At 37.2% G+C, this 21,639-nt stretch overlaps 2 protein-coding genes across 2 annotated transcripts; both read left to right on the top strand.

Annotated features, from left to right (window-relative positions):
- Window positions 1-185: 185 nt before the first annotated feature.
- Window positions 186-8,645, top strand: LOC122275261 (myosin heavy chain, cardiac muscle isoform-like). Its single transcript, XM_043084240.1, has 9 exons — window positions 186-757; window positions 1,688-1,885; window positions 2,132-2,254; window positions 2,960-2,997; window positions 3,085-3,253; window positions 3,905-7,117; window positions 7,200-7,328; window positions 7,511-7,647; window positions 8,144-8,645. The coding sequence occupies exons 1-9, from the start codon at window positions 674-676 to the stop codon at window positions 8,379-8,381; spliced, it is 4,329 nt and encodes a 1,442-aa protein (XP_042940174.1). The 5' UTR covers window positions 186-673; the 3' UTR covers window positions 8,382-8,645.
- A 4,211-nt stretch (window positions 8,646-12,856) lies between these two features.
- On the top strand, window positions 12,857-16,007 carry LOC122275870 (protein FAR1-RELATED SEQUENCE 5-like). The gene is made up of 6 exons (XM_043085173.1): window positions 12,857-12,919; window positions 13,194-14,915; window positions 15,207-15,488; window positions 15,603-15,680; window positions 15,795-15,860; window positions 15,939-16,007. The coding sequence occupies exons 1-6, from the start codon at window positions 12,857-12,859 to the stop codon at window positions 16,005-16,007; spliced, it is 2,280 nt and encodes a 759-aa protein (XP_042941107.1).
- The last annotated feature ends 5,632 nt before the right edge of the window (window positions 16,008-21,639 follow it).

Below are 21,639 nucleotides of genomic sequence, written 5' to 3'. Positions count from 1 at the left end.
TGGTTCAACTTTAATTAAAAATTACGTAAACCACACCCCCTCCTCCTCCTGCTCCTAAAAAAGAAATATAATAATAATAATAATAATAATATATTTAAAAGATCACTGAAATGTAGGAATCGAGTCGAAGTGGATGATGGCGTTCATTAACCCATAAATATGGAATAATTAAATAAACTATAAAGTTAAAGGTCAAGTAATCATACCATTGGTAGACAGACCTCTCATGTTAATAGGCCACGAGTCCATGACACGTCAACCGAATTAGTGGCTGCGCTGACTCTGTCGTTAACAAAGTATACTCTTGTATACTTGAGGATCGGTTTGCTGTTGCCGTTCAGTTTAAAACTTCAACACCGGGGCCGTTCGGGCCTTCTCAGATTCGCACCTCACTCTCTCTCTCTCTCCAACCCCTTAATGAAACGCCATAGGAAAATAAAATAACACCTTAAAAAACAATGACCACTTAGCTAACGCTCTCTCTCTCTCTGCGCCTTGTTTCTTTCGCACTCATTAATATTCTCTCCCTCTCTCTGCTTCGTTTGGTAGTAAATGATAATGGTGGTTGAGGAGGTGGTCGTGGTGTTGCTACTTACTTCATCTTTGATTTTGAATTGGTGAGAGATTGGTTTCTACCAAAGTTAACCGGAAAAATAAAGGGGATACAAACACAATGTTCAGACTCCACAACAAGAACAAGCATACCAAATCTGGGAACAAAGTTGATTTCAACTTCTCCCGCTTCAAGGCCCTCCAGGTCCTTCATTGTTCCTATATCGATCTTGCTTTCAAATTATACGAATAACTGGTGCTTTATTCGAATAGGATATATGCATGTTTCTTCCAGTGCCATGATCTTTATAGGGTATTACCATGAAGGAAAATTATATTGCTGCTTTGGAAAGGGACGTTATGGGCTTTTAAACAAATAAAACAGGGGCTAGTAATCAGACAAAAGATTTAGATATCAATAGAGGTGGTAGACGAATATGATTCTCCCATACTCATGTCCATTTGTGAGTACTAGTTATTTCATGGGAAATTTTGAATAAAAGGGTACGTGTCAATCCTAGATATAAATGAGGGACGTTTAGAGATGCAAGGAAAACTATGTCCAAGTGAGATGTGGCGAATTGCTGATGCAGTTATTGACTCTTTAAACCCTGTTATTAACTTATGCTATCCAATGTGGGGTGGCTTTACCTCGCAAGCCTTCATTTCTCACCTGCTAGTTGCTGAAATTATTGTCTTGAAATATGAGACTGCTTTGTATAACCATTTTCCGTTGTTGTTGTTGTTGTTATTATTATTATTTATACCTCTGTATCAAACTGCTTGGGGGTATTTCTGGGTCCTCTCCTCTACCACCCTTTGAAATATCCTCTAATCCAATTTTTATCTTGCTCATATATAAAAATAAAAATAAAAAGTGGCTGAAATTTTCATAGACTATTGATTCTCCTATTAAAGTTGTCATCAAACGCTATTGAATGTTCACCTCTGAAAATTATGAAGGACGCTCTTTATCTTTTTCTTCTTCTTTTTGTCGTTTGACATCAAGTTTAATTACCACCTTTTCAAATTATTTGGATAAAATGTTTTGTTCAGTTGAGCGTGCAAGCCTTTGAAGGATCTTTAGTCAATAGTCACAAAATATTTGCTTACTACTGATTTTTTGTTGTAAAAGGTCCCGAAAGGCTGGGACAAGCTTCTTGTATCTATTATCTCTGTCGAAACTGGGAAAACACTGTCAAAGTCAGGCAAAGCACTTGTGCATAATGGAAGTTGTCAATGGGCAGAAACTCTGTCAGGATCTTTACGGATTCCACAGGATGACCCTCCAAAGGAGCTAGAAGATTGTTTCTTCAAGCTTGTTGTCTCCACGGTATTGTTGTTGCCTTTTTGCTTTTGTTCATGAACCTTTTTCTTCTTCCTTTTCTTTTCTTTTTTGAACGATGATATAATATCATGATATCCACTCTTCACTGATTTTCCATTCTCTAAATAAAATTTTGAACGTGCTTCTTATATTTCATTGCTCGATTTTAGTGTCCCTTCTCAGAGCGTGCTTATAAATTTACTTAACTTCATCTGCTTAGACCTTGTTTTAACTATGACTTTCTTACTGTAGGCTTCATCTAGATCTGGCATCCTTGGGGAGGCCATTGTCAACATGATAGCCTATATGAGTTCACCTGCTCCTGCTCCAGTTTCACTGCCACTGAATAAGTGCAATTATGGGACAATCTTACAAGTGAGTTGTATAATGCTACTTGTTCTTGTTGTTTGTTTTGATTTTGCTACAATGCACATCATTGAAAAAATCTTTTGGAATGAGGAAAAATTATATTTCTGTGTGATCTTCCCCCCTCCACCCACGTGGGTGGGGGTTACCCATACAAATCCTTCTTGCCAGAGTGTGCGTGTGATGATATTCTTATTGCAGAATAATATATTTTTTTTCTAAAGTCAAATAAGACCAAATTTTTAGTAGTGCAGGTGCAACTTGTTCTTGGACTAAATGAATTTAATATTGGTATGAATGGGACAAATTATTACGAGTATAAATTTATATTTTTCTCTATACTTGGAATTCAGCACTTACCAGAAAAACAAAAGAAAAGAATTTGACTACTTCTAGGAACAGAAGTTTTACATTTATGTTTTGTCGGTTGAAAAGGATGCATATTACAAATTGGATAAGTTTTTTGGGTGGCGCGGGGAAAAGGGGGGGGGGGGGGGGGGGGGGGGGGGGGTAGGGGTGACATATGAAGTACTTACAAACTTACACTCAACTGAGAACTCATGTTTCTTTCCCTTATATCTCTCTCCTGCCATTCAGTATCTCAATGGCTTTCCTCTTCCAGTTTAGAAGAAAAGAGATTGCTTTTAGGATTGCATATGCTGAACTTTAAAAGATGTGGCATCTAAGAGTTTTCCTTACATGTCTGACTTGCAGGTAAAAATTCACTGCCTGACACCAATAACAAAACTCAGGTTAGGATTCTATGGCAGATATTCTTCATCATAACGCGAAGTCTTTAATATTCTGTTTGTTATGAATATTTACTTCTCATTTTACAGGGATGAAGAATCAAAAGAGACAAATTTTCGTTTGGAACATCAGGAAGCAAATTATAATGATATGGACTCTAAGTCGGATGTGTCTGGAAGCACATTTACGAGGAGTATTGAATCTTCCTCTAGTAAAGATTTGGGATCTACCTCTCACCCAAGAGAACCTGGGAGTAGGGTACTATTACATCTTCCACTCAAAAGTGTGTATATATATATATATATGTCTTGTTTGAACTTAAAGACATTGTAATTTTAATCGTTGTTCATTAATAGATCATAGGTTTTAGTCAAACTTGTTTCTGCTATGTCTGCTTTTAACGCTAAATGTGATGCAAGTGTTGCATGCAGTGTACTAACTCTTGAAAAAAACCTTGGTTGAAGCACTTCTTTACTAATCCTGAGATCTCCAGTTATTGTTTACAGAAACTAGGGAGATTATCGAGACTCAGGTGATTTTCCTAAATGTTTGTAGGCCTAGTTTGGGCCAAAAAGATGAATTGAAAGCCATATGAAAGCCCCCTACTCCCTTGGGCTTACAACACCATGGTCTCTAGCCTACAACACCACACCTTCCATGAAGTCCTTCCTATTATACCTTCAACGTCTGAAAATTATCTAACCAGATTTTTCTGTTTGATTATGTTATTCATGAAATAGCATTCCATTCAACCACTAGCAGTCAAGAAGCTCCTGTACATTAGGCCCGCAGTTATCTGATGTGTGCATTACATATCATGTGGATAGCTATTGGTAGTTACTACACAATATACTGCCAATCAGCCTTTAGTTACCATGAAACTTATATAATATCCTTGCTCCCCTGTAGGAAACAAGTTACTCTGCATCGGGTTCACATCATAGCAATGACTCGAGGGAGGGTTCCACAGGGAGGGAAAAGTTCTCCTCGGCAAGCAGCTTAAGCAGTGATGGACATGGTCTAATTGGAAGAGAAACAGAGATCAGCTCCCAAAACATTGTGCATTCTGGCTTCAATCCCATCGGTAATCCTTTTCAATCAGATCATTCCTCATTTAATTTGCAGCTAACAGCATCGGGAAATGACTCCCAGAATAGTTGGCAAGAATTTTCAACATCATCTTTGAAACCTGCCGGTTCTTCTAAAAATCTTATGGAAGCAGCACATGGTACAGTTGAAGAGCTTCGTGCAGAAGCAAAGATGTGGGAGAGGGATGCACGGAAGCTGATGCTTGATTTGGATATACTGAGGAAGGAATTCACTGAACAGTCCAAAAACCAGGAAAATTTAACCATGGAGCTTTCAGCAGCATATGCTGATCGTGAGGACTTACAGAAAGCTGTTGAACAAATGAAAATTTCACTAGAGAGGCCTATGGTGCAACAAACAGAGATGGAGCATTCAACATTTCAAGATGAAGATATATCCCATATTCAAAAAGAACTAAAGGATGAACTGAAGTTTCAGAAAGAATCCAATGCCGATTTGGCTCTGCAGTTGCAGCAGAGCCAAGCATCAAATCTTGAGCTCGTTTCTGTTCTTCAGGAGATGGAGGAGACCATAGAAAAGCAGAAAATTGAGATAAACACTCTTTCAGCACAACCATCAAAACTTGGTGGCATTGAAAACTTTATCCAAGTAACTGTGGAAGAAAACAGAAATTTAATGCTCCAGCTGCAACAATTGCAGGAATCAGAGAAGAGTTTGCAAGTTAAGGTACAACAGATGGAGCACGCCTTGGAGAAAAATCGTCCTGAAGAGAGTGAAGGGAGTTTGAATAACCACAACATTTTGGAAATTGAGGCCAACTTCCAAGGTAGATTAGATGCTAAAGACAAAGAAATCCTTATGTTAAGAGCGAAGTTATCCGAGTCTCTAAAAGCAAGAAATTTCCCGGATAGGGGATCCGTAAATGAAGGTGATGCAAATCTAATCAGAGAAATTGAAATATTGAAAGAAAAACTGCAGGAGCTAGAAAGGGATTGTGATGAGCTGACAGATGAAAACCTTGAACTTTTATTCAAGCTTAAGGAAGCAAAAAAGAATTCCATGATGGGAGGCACTATTGTCGATCTTCCAACCAATGAGCTATTAAATAAATCTTTTGTCAGCTTTGAGCCTGAAATGATTGAACATAAATCCCAAATGTACTGTGTGGAAGATAAGTTACAGATTAAAAATCTCGTGGAGACTGAAGATAAGGACTTTCTCTCAACTCAAGAACTTGAGACTTTGAACATAGAACTGCAAAATCAAGTTACAGAACAGGGTAAGAAATTGATTGACAAAATTTCTGATGTTGCAAAACTTGAGACCAAGTTGCAGTACAAGGAAGAAGAGATTGGAGTACTTAAACAGTGTCAGAGTGAATTGGAGGCTAAGATCTCTCATCTTCAAAAGGAGAATATCCATCTAGAGGAACAAATGAAAGTCATGCATAGAGAAAGTGATATCACATCTAAATGCTTAAATGATTTGCGAAGCAATTTGATGGAACTTAGCAACACCTTGGACTCCCATGTTTCTGCCAATAAGATTCTGGAAAGGAAATCTTCAGAGCTAGAAAATGGAAAACACGAACTAGAGCTTCTTATAATGGAGCTTAAACAAGAAAATATGCAGTTATCATTGTGTATATCTGGTTTGGAAGATCAACTAAGACATTTGACTGATGAGAGGGAGTCCAAATCTCACGCTCAGAGTCTTCAGGATGAGATCTCTAGGTTAAGGATTGAGATAAGTTCTGAAAAGGCAGATATGAAAGAGAAGTTACAGGACACGCAAAACCGCTGGTCAGAAGCTCAAGAAGAATGTGACTATCTTATAAGAGAAAATTCAAAATTAAAGGCAACAGCTGTGAATCTCATTGAAGAATGCAGTACGCTTCAGAAATCAAATGGAGAGTTGAGGAAGCAAAAATCAGAGTTGCACGAGCGTTTTGCCCTCTTGGAGGCAAAGTTGAGAGAATCAGAGATAAAATTTGAAAGTTGCTCCAAAAGAGTTGGAATCTTAGAAGATAATATTTCTTCAATGTTGGTAGATATTTCTTCAAAAGAGAAAAGCCTTACTTCAGAATTAGATGAACTTCTTGTTGAAAATGGAAGATGCATAGAAAAACTTACTGTTGGAGAAAGATTATTCAATCAGATGTATTTGGAGAAAAATGTTGAACTTGAGAACCTCCAGCAACATGTAGAACACCTAACCAATCAACTTTCTGCAATTCATGAGGCAAAAGAGAGAATAGCTACTGATGCAGTGCTTGAAGTATCCAATTTACTTGCAGATAAAGTTAATTTGGAATCTGCTCTTCAAGAATCTCAAACCAAGATGAAGTGGATTGAGAATGAGCTTGAAATCACACGAACAGAATCTGAATCGAAGCTGCAAAGCCTGATTGATGAGCTTGCGGCTTCAAAACAAAACCAGGAAAAGCTAATGGCTGACCATGAAAAGGTGTTTAAGTTGTTGGAGAATTACAAATCAGATGAAGAAAAGTTTAAAAACACTGTGAATGGTCTTGAGCTAAAGCTCACATTTTCAGAATATGAACGGGAACAACTTTTGGAAGAATCCAAAAAAATGAAGGTTGAGCTCCAGAATATGGCACATCTTCATGATGATGTTTTGGCTGTTAAGAATGACCTTCATGCAACCAAGTTTGAAAAAGAGAGATTGGAAGCATCACTGCATCTAATATCTGGAGAATGTGAAGATCTGAAGACAGAAAAGAATTTACTGGTTGAAAAGATCTCTGCTTTAGAGGACTGTAGACGTAAAAGAGTTGCACTAGAAGAAAAGGCGCAGTGTGTTCAGGAAGCTGAGTTGAAGACTGAGCTTGGCCAGATCAAGAAAGCAAATAGGCAATATCAGCAGAAGATACGACTACTTGAGGAAGAAAAAGATCAGTGTGTAACAAAAGCACAAGCCCTTGAAGAAGAACTAAAGCTGATGAAAGAGGGAAAGCAGAATCAGAGAGAGTCCAGCAGTCCTAAGATTCCTAGCTTTTCTAAAACCAATTCCAAAGTTACTCCAGTCCGTGAAGATATGAAGCCCTCAAAGGTCAGTATCATTTCTTCCTCAATTGCACATTAATATTCAATGTCAACACTAACTAAGCTTTATCTCTTGTGCATTGATTTAGAAGAATGAAATGGTGAAGAACTCTAGTCAGCATCGCGATTCTAAAAGGAGACAACCCTTGAAGAATGTTAAAGTACAAGAACTCTCCAAAGATCAACAGAAACTTAGTGGCAACCAATATCAAAGAGAGGTAAGACATCTGAATATAAGGTTTGTTGAATTCTGCCCCTATAGCTAATGTTGCCAAAAATTCTCGCCTCTTTGATTGCATGTATAGCTCACTGGTATTTGCATGATAGAATCTAACTGTAAAGAATCCTTTGGAATGGATTATTTTTCTAACTGAATATCTTTTTGGAATTTTTTTTGAAGGATGATAGTGGCAATGAAATTCCTGATGGAAGTCCTCCTGCTGTTGGAGTCGATCCTGCTTCAAAGCTTCAGTTGCTTGAGAATGAACTTGCCAAGGCTTTGGAAGCAAATAACATATATAAAGCTCAGATTGACAGGTAAGTAGATCACAACACGTCTTCAAACGTATATGCTTGCAGTGATTTGCAATGCAAAATTTTGAAAAAGGGGGTGAAGAAGAAAAAATAAAAGAAAAAGGCTTTCCATTTTTCATTCCGTGTATGCCATTAGATTCTTCTTGTTAACTCTAACCGATTAATCAGAATGCAAATATTGCCTTCTAGAGATGAGATGACTGAATATGATTGTCTTTTAGGTCTATGGATGAATAACAAAGCTATGAAGTTGATTCTCATCAACATCAACATCAACAGACAGCGTTTCCTTGTTTTTCATTGATTAAAATAAACAACTGAAATTCTTTAACCACAAGCACCATAGTCTAGGAGTCTGAGGTGTAAAATATTATTATCATTCAGCAAGAAATATATAGAAGAGATCTGTAATTTTTCAAATTCTAGTTTTATTTTAGTGCTTGTGTTTGTTTTTGTCTCAAACTTGACAGAATATAATTTCGACATTTACCCTGTGCAGGTTGTTTTCTGAGGGACAAAGTAGCCACAATGAAGTTTCTAGAAAATCAACAGCTGAAGACGAAATAGTGGCAAAAGAAAGGAATGGACGCACAAAATCATCACTGGAGGCAGAGTTAATGGACATTCGCGAGCGTTACCTCCACATGAGCCTCAAATACGCAGAGGTAGAAGCTCAGCGTGAGGAACTTGTGATGAAGCTGAAGACAGCCAAGAATGTGAAAAGGTGGTTATCGTAAACTCATTTACGTACCTTAACTATAAAACTTTTTGGGTACGGCACACGATTTTCAGGTTGCTTTTCAATGAGTCTTTTTCCTATGCCCACAATTCATTCATCCAGCGTGAATTATTGTAAAGGATGATCGAAGTCGAACAGCCTAGCTAGCTGAAGCTTTGTAAATGTTCCGGATATTGTTAATCCGTTGTGCTAGAGAGCAGAGTCAAATATTAATATTGAGTTGAAGAAATAATAAATAAGAAAACCCTTTTTGTGTGATTTCGATCTCAGGCCTCTTTATCACTTTCTTTTAGTGCATAATAAATGCAACTAATCTTCTTCGTTCTTCCTAGTGGTCACACTCACAGACACGAGCAGTAGTGTAGTTGATATTAGAAAGGTACGTGGAAATAGCATATACATATACATATATATATATATATATATTTATATATTTATATAATTCAAAACGAAAGAAGTAATCAACTAATTAAACAGCGTGCATAAATACGGGGAAAAATAGATATATATTATTTATATTTGTATAATTTTTGGTTCACCCATAACCCACTACTACTTCCAAGTTAAAAAGTTGGTCTCGCATGACTCTTTGAAGTGCAAATCGCCACTTTCAAGTACATTACGCATGCAATCGCAAACATAATTAGACCTTTTTATTTTTTTAATAATGTTTCAGAGAGCTAAAGAAGGAAATTGCTGGTGTCAGTACTCAGAACATGAGATCCCACTCAGACAACTTAAAGCGCAGGAAAGCCGCGAGAAAACGGCCTGCCTACCTTCTACTAGGAGAGAAGTCACCTTTTCACAATGAATGTTTCTCTGCGAACGATACCAAGGAATGCTAGCTTTGTATACGTGGCACAATTCGGTGCAACATCTCATGCCGATCAAAACTGTAAATCTATGTATCTGACGGATATGGTTAACCTGGTAAAATGGCCTAATTTATCATAAAAATTTAGTGATCACTGATCAGGTCAACCTCCCGGCCCAAAATTCTTGCCACCTAGGCAGTCCATATCAACCTAGTACATTCTCATTGCAGGAGTACATGGAAGGATAGGCAACCAAAAAGTTGATAATCAGTATTACAAATTGACAATATAAAGTCTAGAAAAGAAAATGGAAAGGTCAGTGGGAGGGGAGGTGTCATCGGATGTGGAGGAGAGGAGGTCCCAAAGGCATATTCCGTGGAAGATGCTGAGACTCGAACTTTGTAGCCTCCCATCTCACGCTTTTACCTACTTTTTCTTTCCGCTTTGCTTTAGAAAAAAGTGATTAGAGGCCTACTTAAGTCATCTGAACCTTTTATTGCCCTGGTGACCAAGCGAATCCTATAACGACATCCAATCCAAGCTCCATGATCAAACCCTCTTAATTAGTACCGCACCATCCCATCACAAAAGCCTTGGTGTCCTCTCTGTCACCCCCTCCAATGGCACTAAATTGCTGATCTCAAACTGATCGATCATCGAGTACTGGTTGGAGGGGGTGGCTGCTTATATATTTGTCTGCAGCTTGATGGTGGTGGTTGTGTGGTTTTTTCACGTAAGCGTTTTATTAAGCTTTTTTCCCCCCATGCTAGGCTCTTTCATCCAGAGCAGCGGCGGGGAAATAATAATGGCTGTTAAGACTGAATCGCCTTATTAAGGGCGGTTTCTCTTACAGGGCAACTTCGATCCTTTGGCATTTCCAGCAGTACTACTTCATCTTCCTCGGAATCTCTCTAAGCTTGCTTAGATCGCGTGCATTTGGGCTAGCTCGAGGAAAGTTCCATCACATATAAGGGCGGCGACTCACTAGCTGATCGCTATATATATATGTGTGTGTGTGTGTGATTTTCTTGTTTAATTTGTTTTTAGTTAATTTGTAGTAGTATGAAAAGCAAAATAATGGCTGCTGTATCATGGGTACGTAGATACCTGTCATGGTCATGTAGGCCTCCGGCCAAAGTTTATGAATGCAGTCTTAATAATAATGTTGTCATGTACTGTGAGTTTGGAACATTAATACATATTCGAATGAAGCTCATCATTAATTAATATTGCGGCATAGACGTTGTTGTACGTGTGTGTCTAATTTTGAGCACATTGGAAGTTTATTATTGCAGTACTCTTAATTAGTTGTTATATATATATATATATATATATATATATGGATAAGGTTTGGAAATATTTGCTTGAGTGGTGCATGCGCTCGATCGATCGTAGTTATAAATTTGATGAAGCATTAATTGTGAGCTGTGCGGAAGGATTTATTCATGCATGCATGCAGCTGGATCTTTATGGCTAAATTACCTAGCTAGTACTACTACTGCTGCTAACAAATTACTATATATATACATATAATGTCATGTTAATTATATCAATTCTGCTACAGCCAGTCGGGGAGCTGCAAACGGCATGCAGTCGGCTGACGTGGCATAATGCCACGTCAACCGTTATATTAAAAAAAAAATGGCAGAAAAGTTCAAATGCGGGAAACTGTGATCACCAAAATCTTTGGTTGGCGTGTTCTACAAGCTTCAAGCTTGGGCAAGCGAAAATGGAAGTCTGAGCAGGTTTCGGCTTGGATTTGCAGCTGATTCGGGGTATTCTTCATGCATTCGGGGCGTCTCCTTCATGCTGCCGATTCGGGTCTCCTTCATCCAGCTGATTCCGAACCTTTTGCTTCATGCAGCTGATTCTGTGCAGGTTTTTGTTTTGTACAAAAGTGGCCTGAATTTTTTTTGGGTTTCATTTGGTTTAAAATGTTGAAAGAAGCACGCACCACAAGGGATTGAACCCAAAGGCCAGAGCCGTGGAATAAGTACGACCTCGAAGATTCAAGAGCAAGGATTGATCACCATCTCTTTTCCTTCGGCATTGTCGTTTGTAAAAAGAAACTTGGTAATCCCTTCGTGCTTCTTCTGCATGTGGGTCTTTTGTAGCGTGTGTATATTTTTTTTATTTAGATTAATGGGGGAGATATGAATCTGTATGGGATGTGGGTCTTCGTGCTTCATACGCACGCCTGTCAAAACACTGTAAACTCAAATTTTATGGTTTTTTTAATTTTGTTGGATCTGTGCATCTTAGTCCCATTGTTACTGAGATTGCATTCGGACAACAACTGGTAGGTTATATTCCATGCATCGTAGACCTCTGTTTGAAGCGGTGTTAAAAAGCTGGAAGTTGCCTTCAGGTTTAAACGTGTTTACCTTTGTTAAGAAGCTAGAAGTTACCCTAAGCTTCAAATGTTTGAAGCTCTGTTCATTAAAAACCTGGAAGTTGGCCTGAGCTTTAAACGTTTGAAGCATTGTTAAGAACCTGGAAGTTGCCGTAAGCTTCAAACGTTTGAAGCTTTGTGGAAAACCTGGAAGTTGCCTTAAGCTCTGTATCAAGCTTTGTTAAAAACCGAAGTTGCCTTAAGCTCTGTTTGATTTATTGTTAAAAACATTTTTGATTTGCGTTAAGCTCTGTTTGATGGAGCGGGAGTCTCGAGTCTCCATTTGGTTGAGGTGTTTGTGATCGTGAAATAGGGGATGCATGCATGCAGACACATACCTGTGAAGCTATAATCTCTACATTTTGTGTAATGCCAACAAAATCTCTGTGTCTAAACATTTATTTTTTACTAAAAGATAACATGATGAGATTATAGCACTATGCTTGGTCTCAGTTGAAAGGCAAAGATATTATGATGAGAAATTTTGTAGCATCATATGTTTATTTGTTTTGCGAATTGTTTTTGTTTATAGTCCTTCAAATATATTTGTTATTATCTTTATAATAATAATAATAACAGTCCTTCAAATATATTTTTACTAAAGTTTTTAATAATAATAATAACAATTCTTCAAATATATTTGTTATTATTTTTATAATAATAACAATTCTTCAAATATATTATAATAATAACAGTCCTTCAAAACTAATAATATTATTTCAATGAGAACATTATAGGTGGTGGTGTTGGGCCAGAGTATGCTTTTGAATGCTTTGTTTTATCTCTTCATAAAGTTTAAATGGGATCAATGGAAAGATGACACAGATAAAATTTGACTGACCAACCTGTAACGCCTTCTGTTGTCATCTTTTTCAACATTTGACACTATCCAATGCCCAATCTCCATATGCAAATGCAATATAAATTCGGATAATTACATGTTTATATCATGATATAGGCAGAAAAAAAAGAATTTACACTTGGTATTGAAGCTGAGTTTATGACCTTTAATTTTGTTGATGGGGCATACTCCTCGAACCCCCTATGGTTATTTGCTTATTTCCATGAAATGGTTGAATTATATTATTTCTCCAAGTTATTTATTCTTTTGCTCCTTGATTATAATGAACTGGTAGACATATCTATGATACACTTTATGGGACATGTGCTTATTACACTTTCTCCAAGTTATTTGCTTTTTTGCTCCTTGACTTTAAACACTTTCTTGGATTGACTTTTCAGTGATCAGAATTTTTATTTGTTAGCATGGGAATAGGGGATGAAAACCCATCTCTCTCAACACCATTCAGTGTAGATCCCTTGACCAAGGTATGTTATATGATTTTTATAGAATTTGTTACGTCAATAGCATGGTTGCTAATTATCATACGTATTTTTATGTTAGGACATCCCAACCACTGTTTCAAACTTTCCAATTTACATGCACGGTTACTATGGAGCCCCACCTGCATGGTCACCAGCTATTATGCCATATCCAAATGCACACCAACTTCAAGCCAACATTCAGATGGTGATGATCGAACTTTGTTTCCCCCCCCCCCCCTTCCTTTTAATAAATTTTAATTGCTTTTGTTTTGAACAGAATGCTGGTTACCCTTTTCAGCATGGGATGGGCCGCCCGAATCCTCTCATGGCTACAAGCTCCGGATCGGCCAAAAAATTTGGTAAAGGGGATACACCTAGTGAAAGTGCAGCGCCCTGTTTGTCATCTAGAGTTCAGTCTCAAGGTGAAGAGGATAGGCCAGATTCATGGGAAACAAGCGATGGCAATGCCGGGTCACCCCAGGTAGAAGAAATGGGATGTGGTGATATGATTGAGGAGCCAAAAACAGGGATGGAGTTTAATTCTTTAAAGGAATTAAATAGCTATTATAAGTTATATGCTAAAATATGTGGATTTGGATCCATGACACAAAGGAGTGAGAGGGATGACAAAGGGAGTGTCAGATATGTCACTCTTGGTTGTGCTCGTGGGGGAAAGACTCGAAATAAAACGACGAACATGGGCAAACCACGGCCGACAGCTAACACTAACTGTAAGGCAAGGATTAATGCCTTAAAAGTTGAGGGAAAGATGAAGTTGACCACAGTTAATAATACACACAATCACAGACTGAGCCCACAGAAATCGCGCTTCTTCCGTTGTAATTGTGAAGTAAGTGAGGCTGTAAAAAGAGTACTAGATACTAATGACCTGGCTAGCATCCGAATGAACAAGAGCTTCGGGTCTCTTGTTGTTGGCGCGGGAGGGTTTGAGAACCTGCCATTTTCGAAAAAGGTTTGTCGCAACTACATAGATAAGGCAAGACATCTGCGACTTGGATCAGGTGGTGCTGGAGCGCTTCGAGACTATTTCTCTCGGATGCAGTACAAGAATCCCAGATTCTTTTATTTGATGGATTTAGATGATGATGGGAGGTTAAGGAATATATTTTGGGCAGATCCACGCAGTTGGGCAGCATATCAAGATTTTGGTGATGTGGTAACATTTGACACTATGTACTTGACGAATAGGTACGGGATGCCCTTCGCACCCTTTGTTGGTGTAAATCATCATGGCCAATCGATTCTATTGGGGGCAGGGTTAATTTCTAGTGAGGACACAGACACTTTTATTTGGTTATTCCAGACTTGGCTGCAGTGTATGGATGGTCTAGCCCCGCCAACTATTATTACTGACCAGGACAGAGCAATGAAGAATGCAATCGCTGTTGTATTTCCAAAAACTCGGCATAGATTTTGCTTGTGGCATATACTTAAGAAAGTCCCTGAGAAGCTAGGCTCTCATCGTGCCTACAAAAGTGGCCTGAAAAGTCAGCTAATGAAATGTGTGTATGACACTCAAAATATTGAAGAATTTGAGAACTCCTGGGAGCAGTTAATTAGCACATATACCTTGCAAGAGAATGGCTGGTTGCAAAGTTTGTACTCTGAGCGCACGTATTGGGTACCGGTCTTCCTGAAGGAGTATTTTTGGGCTGGCATGAGTACCACACAACGGAGCGAGAGCATGAATGCATTTTTCGACGGGTATGTTCATGCAAAGACAAACTTGAAAGAGTTCGTTGACCAATATGACAATGCATTGAGAAAGAAAATCAAGAATGAAATCAGCGCGGACTTCCACTCCTTTAGAGTTACAGTTCCATGTATATCTAGATCTCCTATAGAGAAGATATTCCAAGAGTTGTACACGAATGCAAAATTTAGAGAAGTTCAGCAACAAGTTATGGGTGTGCTCGATATGGATCCATATCTACTTAGACGGGATGGTGTGAAGAAGACATATCTGGTAGAAGATGAAGTTCGTGTTGAGGAGTTTTGTAAAAATATTACATATTATGTGGACTTTAATGAGGAAGACTACGAAGTTAAGTGTTCGTGTGGGTTATTTCAGATGAGGGGGATACTATGTAGGCATGTCTTGTCCATATTCAAATGTAATGGGATAAAATCTTTACCAGCGAGGTACATTTTAGATCGATGGAGGAAAGACATCAAACGGAGATACACTTTAATCCACAGTACATATGACTCAGGGCATCAGCGAGAAGATACTAACAGATATTCAACTTTATTGAATATTTGTTATCAGATGATTACTCGTGCAACGGGTTCAAAAGAGCATATTGAAGATGCGACAAAAAAGTTAAATGCAATGATTGAGTTATATGGCGACAATCAAGAACCCCCTTCAATGACCAAAATAGGGGAGGAGACAACCATCATTGGTAGTTCGAAGCAAGTTATCAGTCCACGAGTTGTGCGAAGAAAAGGCAGACCCCCATCCCTGAGGAGAGCATCCAGGATGGAGCAACACATCCGGAAAGGAAAAGCGAAGACAAAGAAAGCAAATTTATTAGGAAAACGTAAAGAGGTTTGAATTTTGAAATATAAAAATTATTAAATAATATTCAATTATTATTTGTTTTGATTTATTTATGCAAAAAATGTGATTACAACGATTTTTCTCTTGTTTTGTGTATATCAGAGAGATGGAGGATATACGCCAGCCCAAGACACATTTAGGAATTTATTTGGGCCAGCAGAGATGGATGGAAACATGCAGGTATACATATCTTTCTTAATAAAAAAGGAGGATTTTTACATATTAACATTAACCACTAATGGGTCATGAAGCAAGTTATATTTGTCATACTTTTGTGTTTACATGAATCACTAGACTATTCGAGTCAGCTCAACATTTGACATTAGCGGAAATCAAAATATGGCTGGGAGTCAAGAAAGTGTAATATTTCTAAACTTTTGATATTTTATACGTTATGTCGATGTTAGCCTTAATATTTTATATTGTCATATTTAACAGATACTATTTGGGTTGGATGGATCACAACCTGTACTAGAAGGAGTGGATGGATCACAACTGCAGGAGTGATATGGTGGTTATTCACTTTTGTAATTATTTTGGTAGAAATCAAATTTTGGCTTAATTGGTGGTTGTAGTTAATTTTGTGGAAAGAATTGTATTGGTGGTTATATCCATTTCTACATTAATTGGTGGTAAGTGGATTATTTTGTGTAAAGCTTCCCAGGGGGTGGAACAAATGTTTGTAAATATTTGGTAAATGGGAAGACATATCCTGTGGAATTGGTGGTTGTAGGAATTTTGTGGTTTGAAATAGTATGGTGAAAAAAGTTTTGTAATTATTTAAGTGTTCGACTGGTCTTGGCAAGTTTTATGGGAAGTTGGTGGAGGTTTTATTGGTTCTTTCTTCCCATTTGTGGTTATAAACTTTGTATAGGACATGTGGTCTCTTGTTTATGTATAGATATTGTGCGAGGACAGGTGGTGAAAGTTGTTGTAAATTGATTATGGACAGGTGGTTATCGGATGAAAGTTTTTGTAAATTGAAGTAGGACAGGTTTATTTTGTTATGTAAATGCACGTTTGTCTTGTCTTACTCGCTTTGGGTCTTACTCCTTTCGAGCATATATATGCTTGCGTGAAAGGGTAGTCAATGCACATGTTCAGGAGACGCACTCGGATGGAAGGGAAAAAGTAACTTTTTATAAAAACTGGTTTCAAGTGTTCACCAAGCTGAGACATTACACTTGAAACTGCAGCGCCATGGCCACTTAAACACTTAAACAATTCAGTCCCTATAAATTAAAAGAACTAAATTATAAATTAGATATCCAAATATTTACAACACTTAACTATACTTATGGCAATAACTAAAGCCACTTACAACACTTAAACAGTTCATAATTAGCACATAAACCACTACCAAGAAAAGAACAAATAGTAGAAATAAGTTCTCTAAATAATTACAACACTTAATTATACAAACAACACAACTAAATAACTTATAACAATTAAACTACAAATTCAACTAACATAAACCACTACCAAGTCAATAAATAACAACAAAAGACAAGTACAAAACCCCAATACACTCGGGGGTAGTGTGCGTGAACGCCTTAGGACAGATTCTCTCTCAAGAAGCATCAACTCCAGTTGTTGGAGCTCCTCATTTCGCTCGGATAGCACCATCTCTCGCTTCTCGATGTCATCCAATATCTTACGGAACTCATTCTCCATTTTTTCGACATCCCTGACTCTCTTCTCAAGCTCTTCCTCCTTCCTTAACAGTTTATTTTTTCTTTCTTCTAGATCTGTAGTGAATTCATTAAAGTTTGCCCACTTGAAGAATTTACAGTATGGTAATCCCTGATATTTGCACACAGATACATAAAAAGAGTTAGATGTTTGTAATATGATGGCAATGTAAACCCAATGTAGTACTAATTAAATTCTTGTAATTACCTTTGTGTTGTACTTAGGACACCCTAAGAAGGGTCGTCCAGGATTTGCTTTAGTTTTTGAGTATCTCAATATTGCTTCAACCTCACAGAAGCACAAGGGAGGAGGCAAAGTATGTTTGCACCAGGATGAAGAAGATAGTGATGATGTAGTAGAGATTCTAGCATTAACCATAATCACAATGGAAACGAACACATCAAAAGACACACATAAACCATACATCCATGTTGTTTTCCCACTACTTCATCATGTTGAAGAAGTGTAGTAGAAATAAATGGTCAATCAAGCAATACAATTTTAGCAAAGTATCCTTCATGAATTCCCATTTACAACACTTAAATCATCTACACAGTTGAATAATCAAAGACCCAAGTTTACTTGTAATTACAGATTCACACTCAAAGCTTTTTTAGAATAATATCTGCATATGGATGTCTTTCTATGTTAAATATGACTGTAACTAATATGTTACTATGTTAAATCACTATTTATCTTAAAAACAATGACAACAAACCAATTTATTTGTTTATTTATGTAACTAACAGCCCAAGTACATTATTAGTATATATAGTATATACTATAGTATAGTAGTATATATACTACTAGATATATAGTATATAGTATAGTTGTATATATACTACTATAAATAAGAACATTATTAGTTACATAACAATCAAAACAATCAAAACAAACAGCCCAAGTACATTCTTAAAAGACCTAAAAAATGTTGATAAGGTTCCTCTACTAAAACTGATCCTAAGCTCTGTTTTGAACTACTTTATGTAACTTTAGGTGTCCATCGATCCCAAATGTACTTCCTTATTACATTTTGAGTAAAATTGAAGCAAGAAAACAGTAACCATATGCAAATTAAGGAATTAAACAGCCCAAGTACATTCTTAACAGACTAAAAAACATTGATAAGGTTCCTTTGCTGAAACTGATCCTAAGCAATGTTTTCAACCACCTTATGTAACTTTAGCAGTCCATCCATACTTCCTCATTACATGTTGGGATCAAACTGATGCAAGAAAATAGTAACCAAGCTGAAGTCAATGTACTTGTCTATAAATAAGAACATTATCTTTCCCGACATAATTAGAAACTGGAAAACTATAAAAGTGACAAATTAACAGGCTAACAAAATAATGCATGAAAAAAATAGAATACTTGCCTTCCTTCTGGACTAGACAAGGGCGACACTCTTCCTTCTTCCTTGATGGCCATATTCTAGGATTAGAGCTTCGGGCTGAGGGGAAAAGGGCTGGGTTAGGGTTATGGATTTGGGTTGAGGGGAAAAGGGCTGGGTTAGGGTTACAGATTCGGGTTGAGGGGAAAAGGGTTGGGCTAGGGTTACGGATTCGGGTTGAGGGGAAAAGGGCTGGGCTAGGGTTACGGATTCGGGCTGAGGGGAAATGGGCTGGGTTAGGGTTACAGATTTGGGTTGAGGGTTAGGGTTACAGAAACGTGTGGGTTACGGTGGGTCAGGGTTAGGGTTAGGGAATGGGAAATGGAAGGGATTCGGGGCAGGGAAATCGCATTCTCGAAACAATGGAAGTTTGGGGATGAAGGGAAATGGAAGGGGATCTAGGGACAGAAAAACAGAGAGGGATGATCTTCGAATCACAGAGAAAGAGAAAAAAAGAGTCTTCGATGGAGAGAAACACTTCAAGGAGGAAGGAATGGGCTTCGGGTCTTCGAGGTTCTTCTAAAATCGAAACATGGGGAAGGAAGGGGATGGAGGAATGAAGGGGCTTCGGCTTTGATGGACTTTCGAAAGTTGAGGGAGCTTCAATGGAGAGGGAACTTCAATGGAAGGGGCTGGCTTCAATGGAGAGGGAGCTTCGGGAAAGGAAGGAGACAGAAGGGGCTGGCTTCGATGGAGAGGGAGCTTCAGGTCTTCAGAAGGTAAAAGGTCAGAAAAAAAAAAGGTGGGAAACTACCAAAATTAAAACGGCCCCGTTTTCATTAACGCCACCTTAGCACCGTTTGCACGCCGACTGCAAGTAGAATTTTTCTAATTATATATATACTTTTCGTAATTATTATATATTTGGGGAACTAAGGTCATGTTAATTATATACTTACTTACCATACGTACAATGTCAATTAGTTAATATCATATATAGCCTACATATACTCATAGAATCCGTTTCCCTCAACACTTGTAGTTACTTACGTACATATAATATATGATGTACGTTACATTATTATATGAAATTAAATTGATATACATATATATTACCATACAAATGCTGAATTATTTATTTATTTATTTATTTTAATTTTCTTCTTTCACTTAAAACAGCAAATGATTTGGTCATGATTTTCCATCGACTACAACAGAGTATAGTTTTTACGGCGCTCGAAAATCGCCTTAACAAGATGCAAAACCGTGGCTAAAGTCATTAAGCCATGGTTTTCAACTCGCAGACGAAACGCCAGAATCCAAGCGTGACATCTGCCCTGTTCTTCGTCGCAACGGAGCCGCCGAAGAATTCCTTCTCTTCCCGTCGATCTACCTGCCGATAAAGCTGCCAATAGTACTGCCGAAAATGTTGTTTGCCCCGGTCGAAATCTCGCCGATAAGGTCTACTGGACTCCCTGCGAGAAATTTGCTCGTCACTCAAGTGGGGGTCTCTTCAGCGATTTCAGATCCGCTGAAGAGTTCATCAACAACTGAAATCTCGCCGGCGTTCTGCTTCCTCTCGAGATTCAAGCACCTTAAAACTTTTGGCACTGTATTTATTGCCGCGCTTTTAGAGACAACAAATGTTCTGCAGCAATATGCTCGCCGGGGTATTGACGTTCATTTTCGGCAGCCCAATTCTTGACAACTTATGGCATTCGACTGGTCGCCATAGCAAAATTTGTCAATTTCTTGCCATTCCAGATTATTCGGTTTGCTAGGTATAAAATTTCTAATGATAATTTTTCCCCAAAATTTTTGGTTAATCTCGCATATCCTGATGAAATTTGGGTGCAAATTTACAAGCTCATGAATATTTAGGTCCATCATTTAAATACTTCCAGTGTCAATTGTTAAATTTCTGGGATTGGATGAGATCATGGTTCTCCCAAATTGACACCCAGAGTTAAATTTGGATGGATTATTACAAATTAAGCGCCATAAATTGAGTTCTATAGCCACGACCAATTTACTGCACGTGGTATAGCCACGAACAATTGTCGCCGCAATAATAATAAATTCTGACTACGATTGAATATGCCAATGCAGAGAAAACAATCACATATGCAACTGATGGCCATACTGGCTGTTTAATCATCGCCGAAAATAAAAATGCAACAAATGGGGTTACTTGTTGTAGTGATCTCCTCTTTCGAATGGACTGGATTGGGAAATAAAAAAAAAAAAATCGCATGATTGGAGGTTGGAGATGGGCTGGAAGAGCTTGCAAATATGAGATAGGATCCTCTCGAAACGACCTGAGAATGTACTCCCGAGCCCTCCAAATTAAAATCGCTATGGATATTCCATTATCAATCTAGAGAAATGACACTTGACATATAATTATTTTGAAAAAACATAGAATTAATATAAAAATAAAATTAATTTTTTAATAGTAGATTATACTCTTTTTTAAAATAATTACATAATATTTACACACTTCACGATTATATATAACAGTACTGATTAACTCTCATCCCACATGCTAGCACTTTTTGGCACATTTAGAAGTGGTAATATGTGAAATGATCTGTAAATTTAATACGAACACAATACAAAATTAATGAATTTGAATTTGATACTAACTAGTTCGGGTCAATACGAGTTGAACTATTAAGACACAATTTATAAATAGGTTGATAATGAGTGATCAATCCGTTTAACTTAAAATCAACTAATTTTGACCATTTAGATTTTATTTCAAAATTATAATTTTATTATTGTTGAGTTGTAATATTAATATATCTTAACATGCTTATATTTTTATTATTGAGATTATAATTTTATATCAATCCTTATATTTGTTATTGTAAGGTTTGTAATATTGATTCTATTATATATTAAAATTTGAAAAATATTGATAATTTTTGTAAGTAGATAGTCTTAATTTAAGATATTGTGATTACTAATAAATATAAATTTTAATTTTTATAAAAAATTATATTAATAAGATCAAATAAATTATGTGTATTAATTCAATTAATTAACATAAAATTTATTTAAATGAATAATGTATTGACCTATTTTTTATAAATTATTAAATGGGTGATCTAA

This window comes from Carya illinoinensis, chromosome 9, assembly GCF_018687715.1.
Source record: "Carya illinoinensis cultivar Pawnee chromosome 9, C.illinoinensisPawnee_v1, whole genome shotgun sequence".
Classification (NCBI taxonomy): domain Eukaryota; kingdom Viridiplantae; phylum Streptophyta; class Magnoliopsida; order Fagales; family Juglandaceae; genus Carya; species Carya illinoinensis.
The sequence above is the reverse complement of the archived record's forward strand: the minus strand, read 5'-3'. Positions and strand labels throughout refer to the sequence as shown.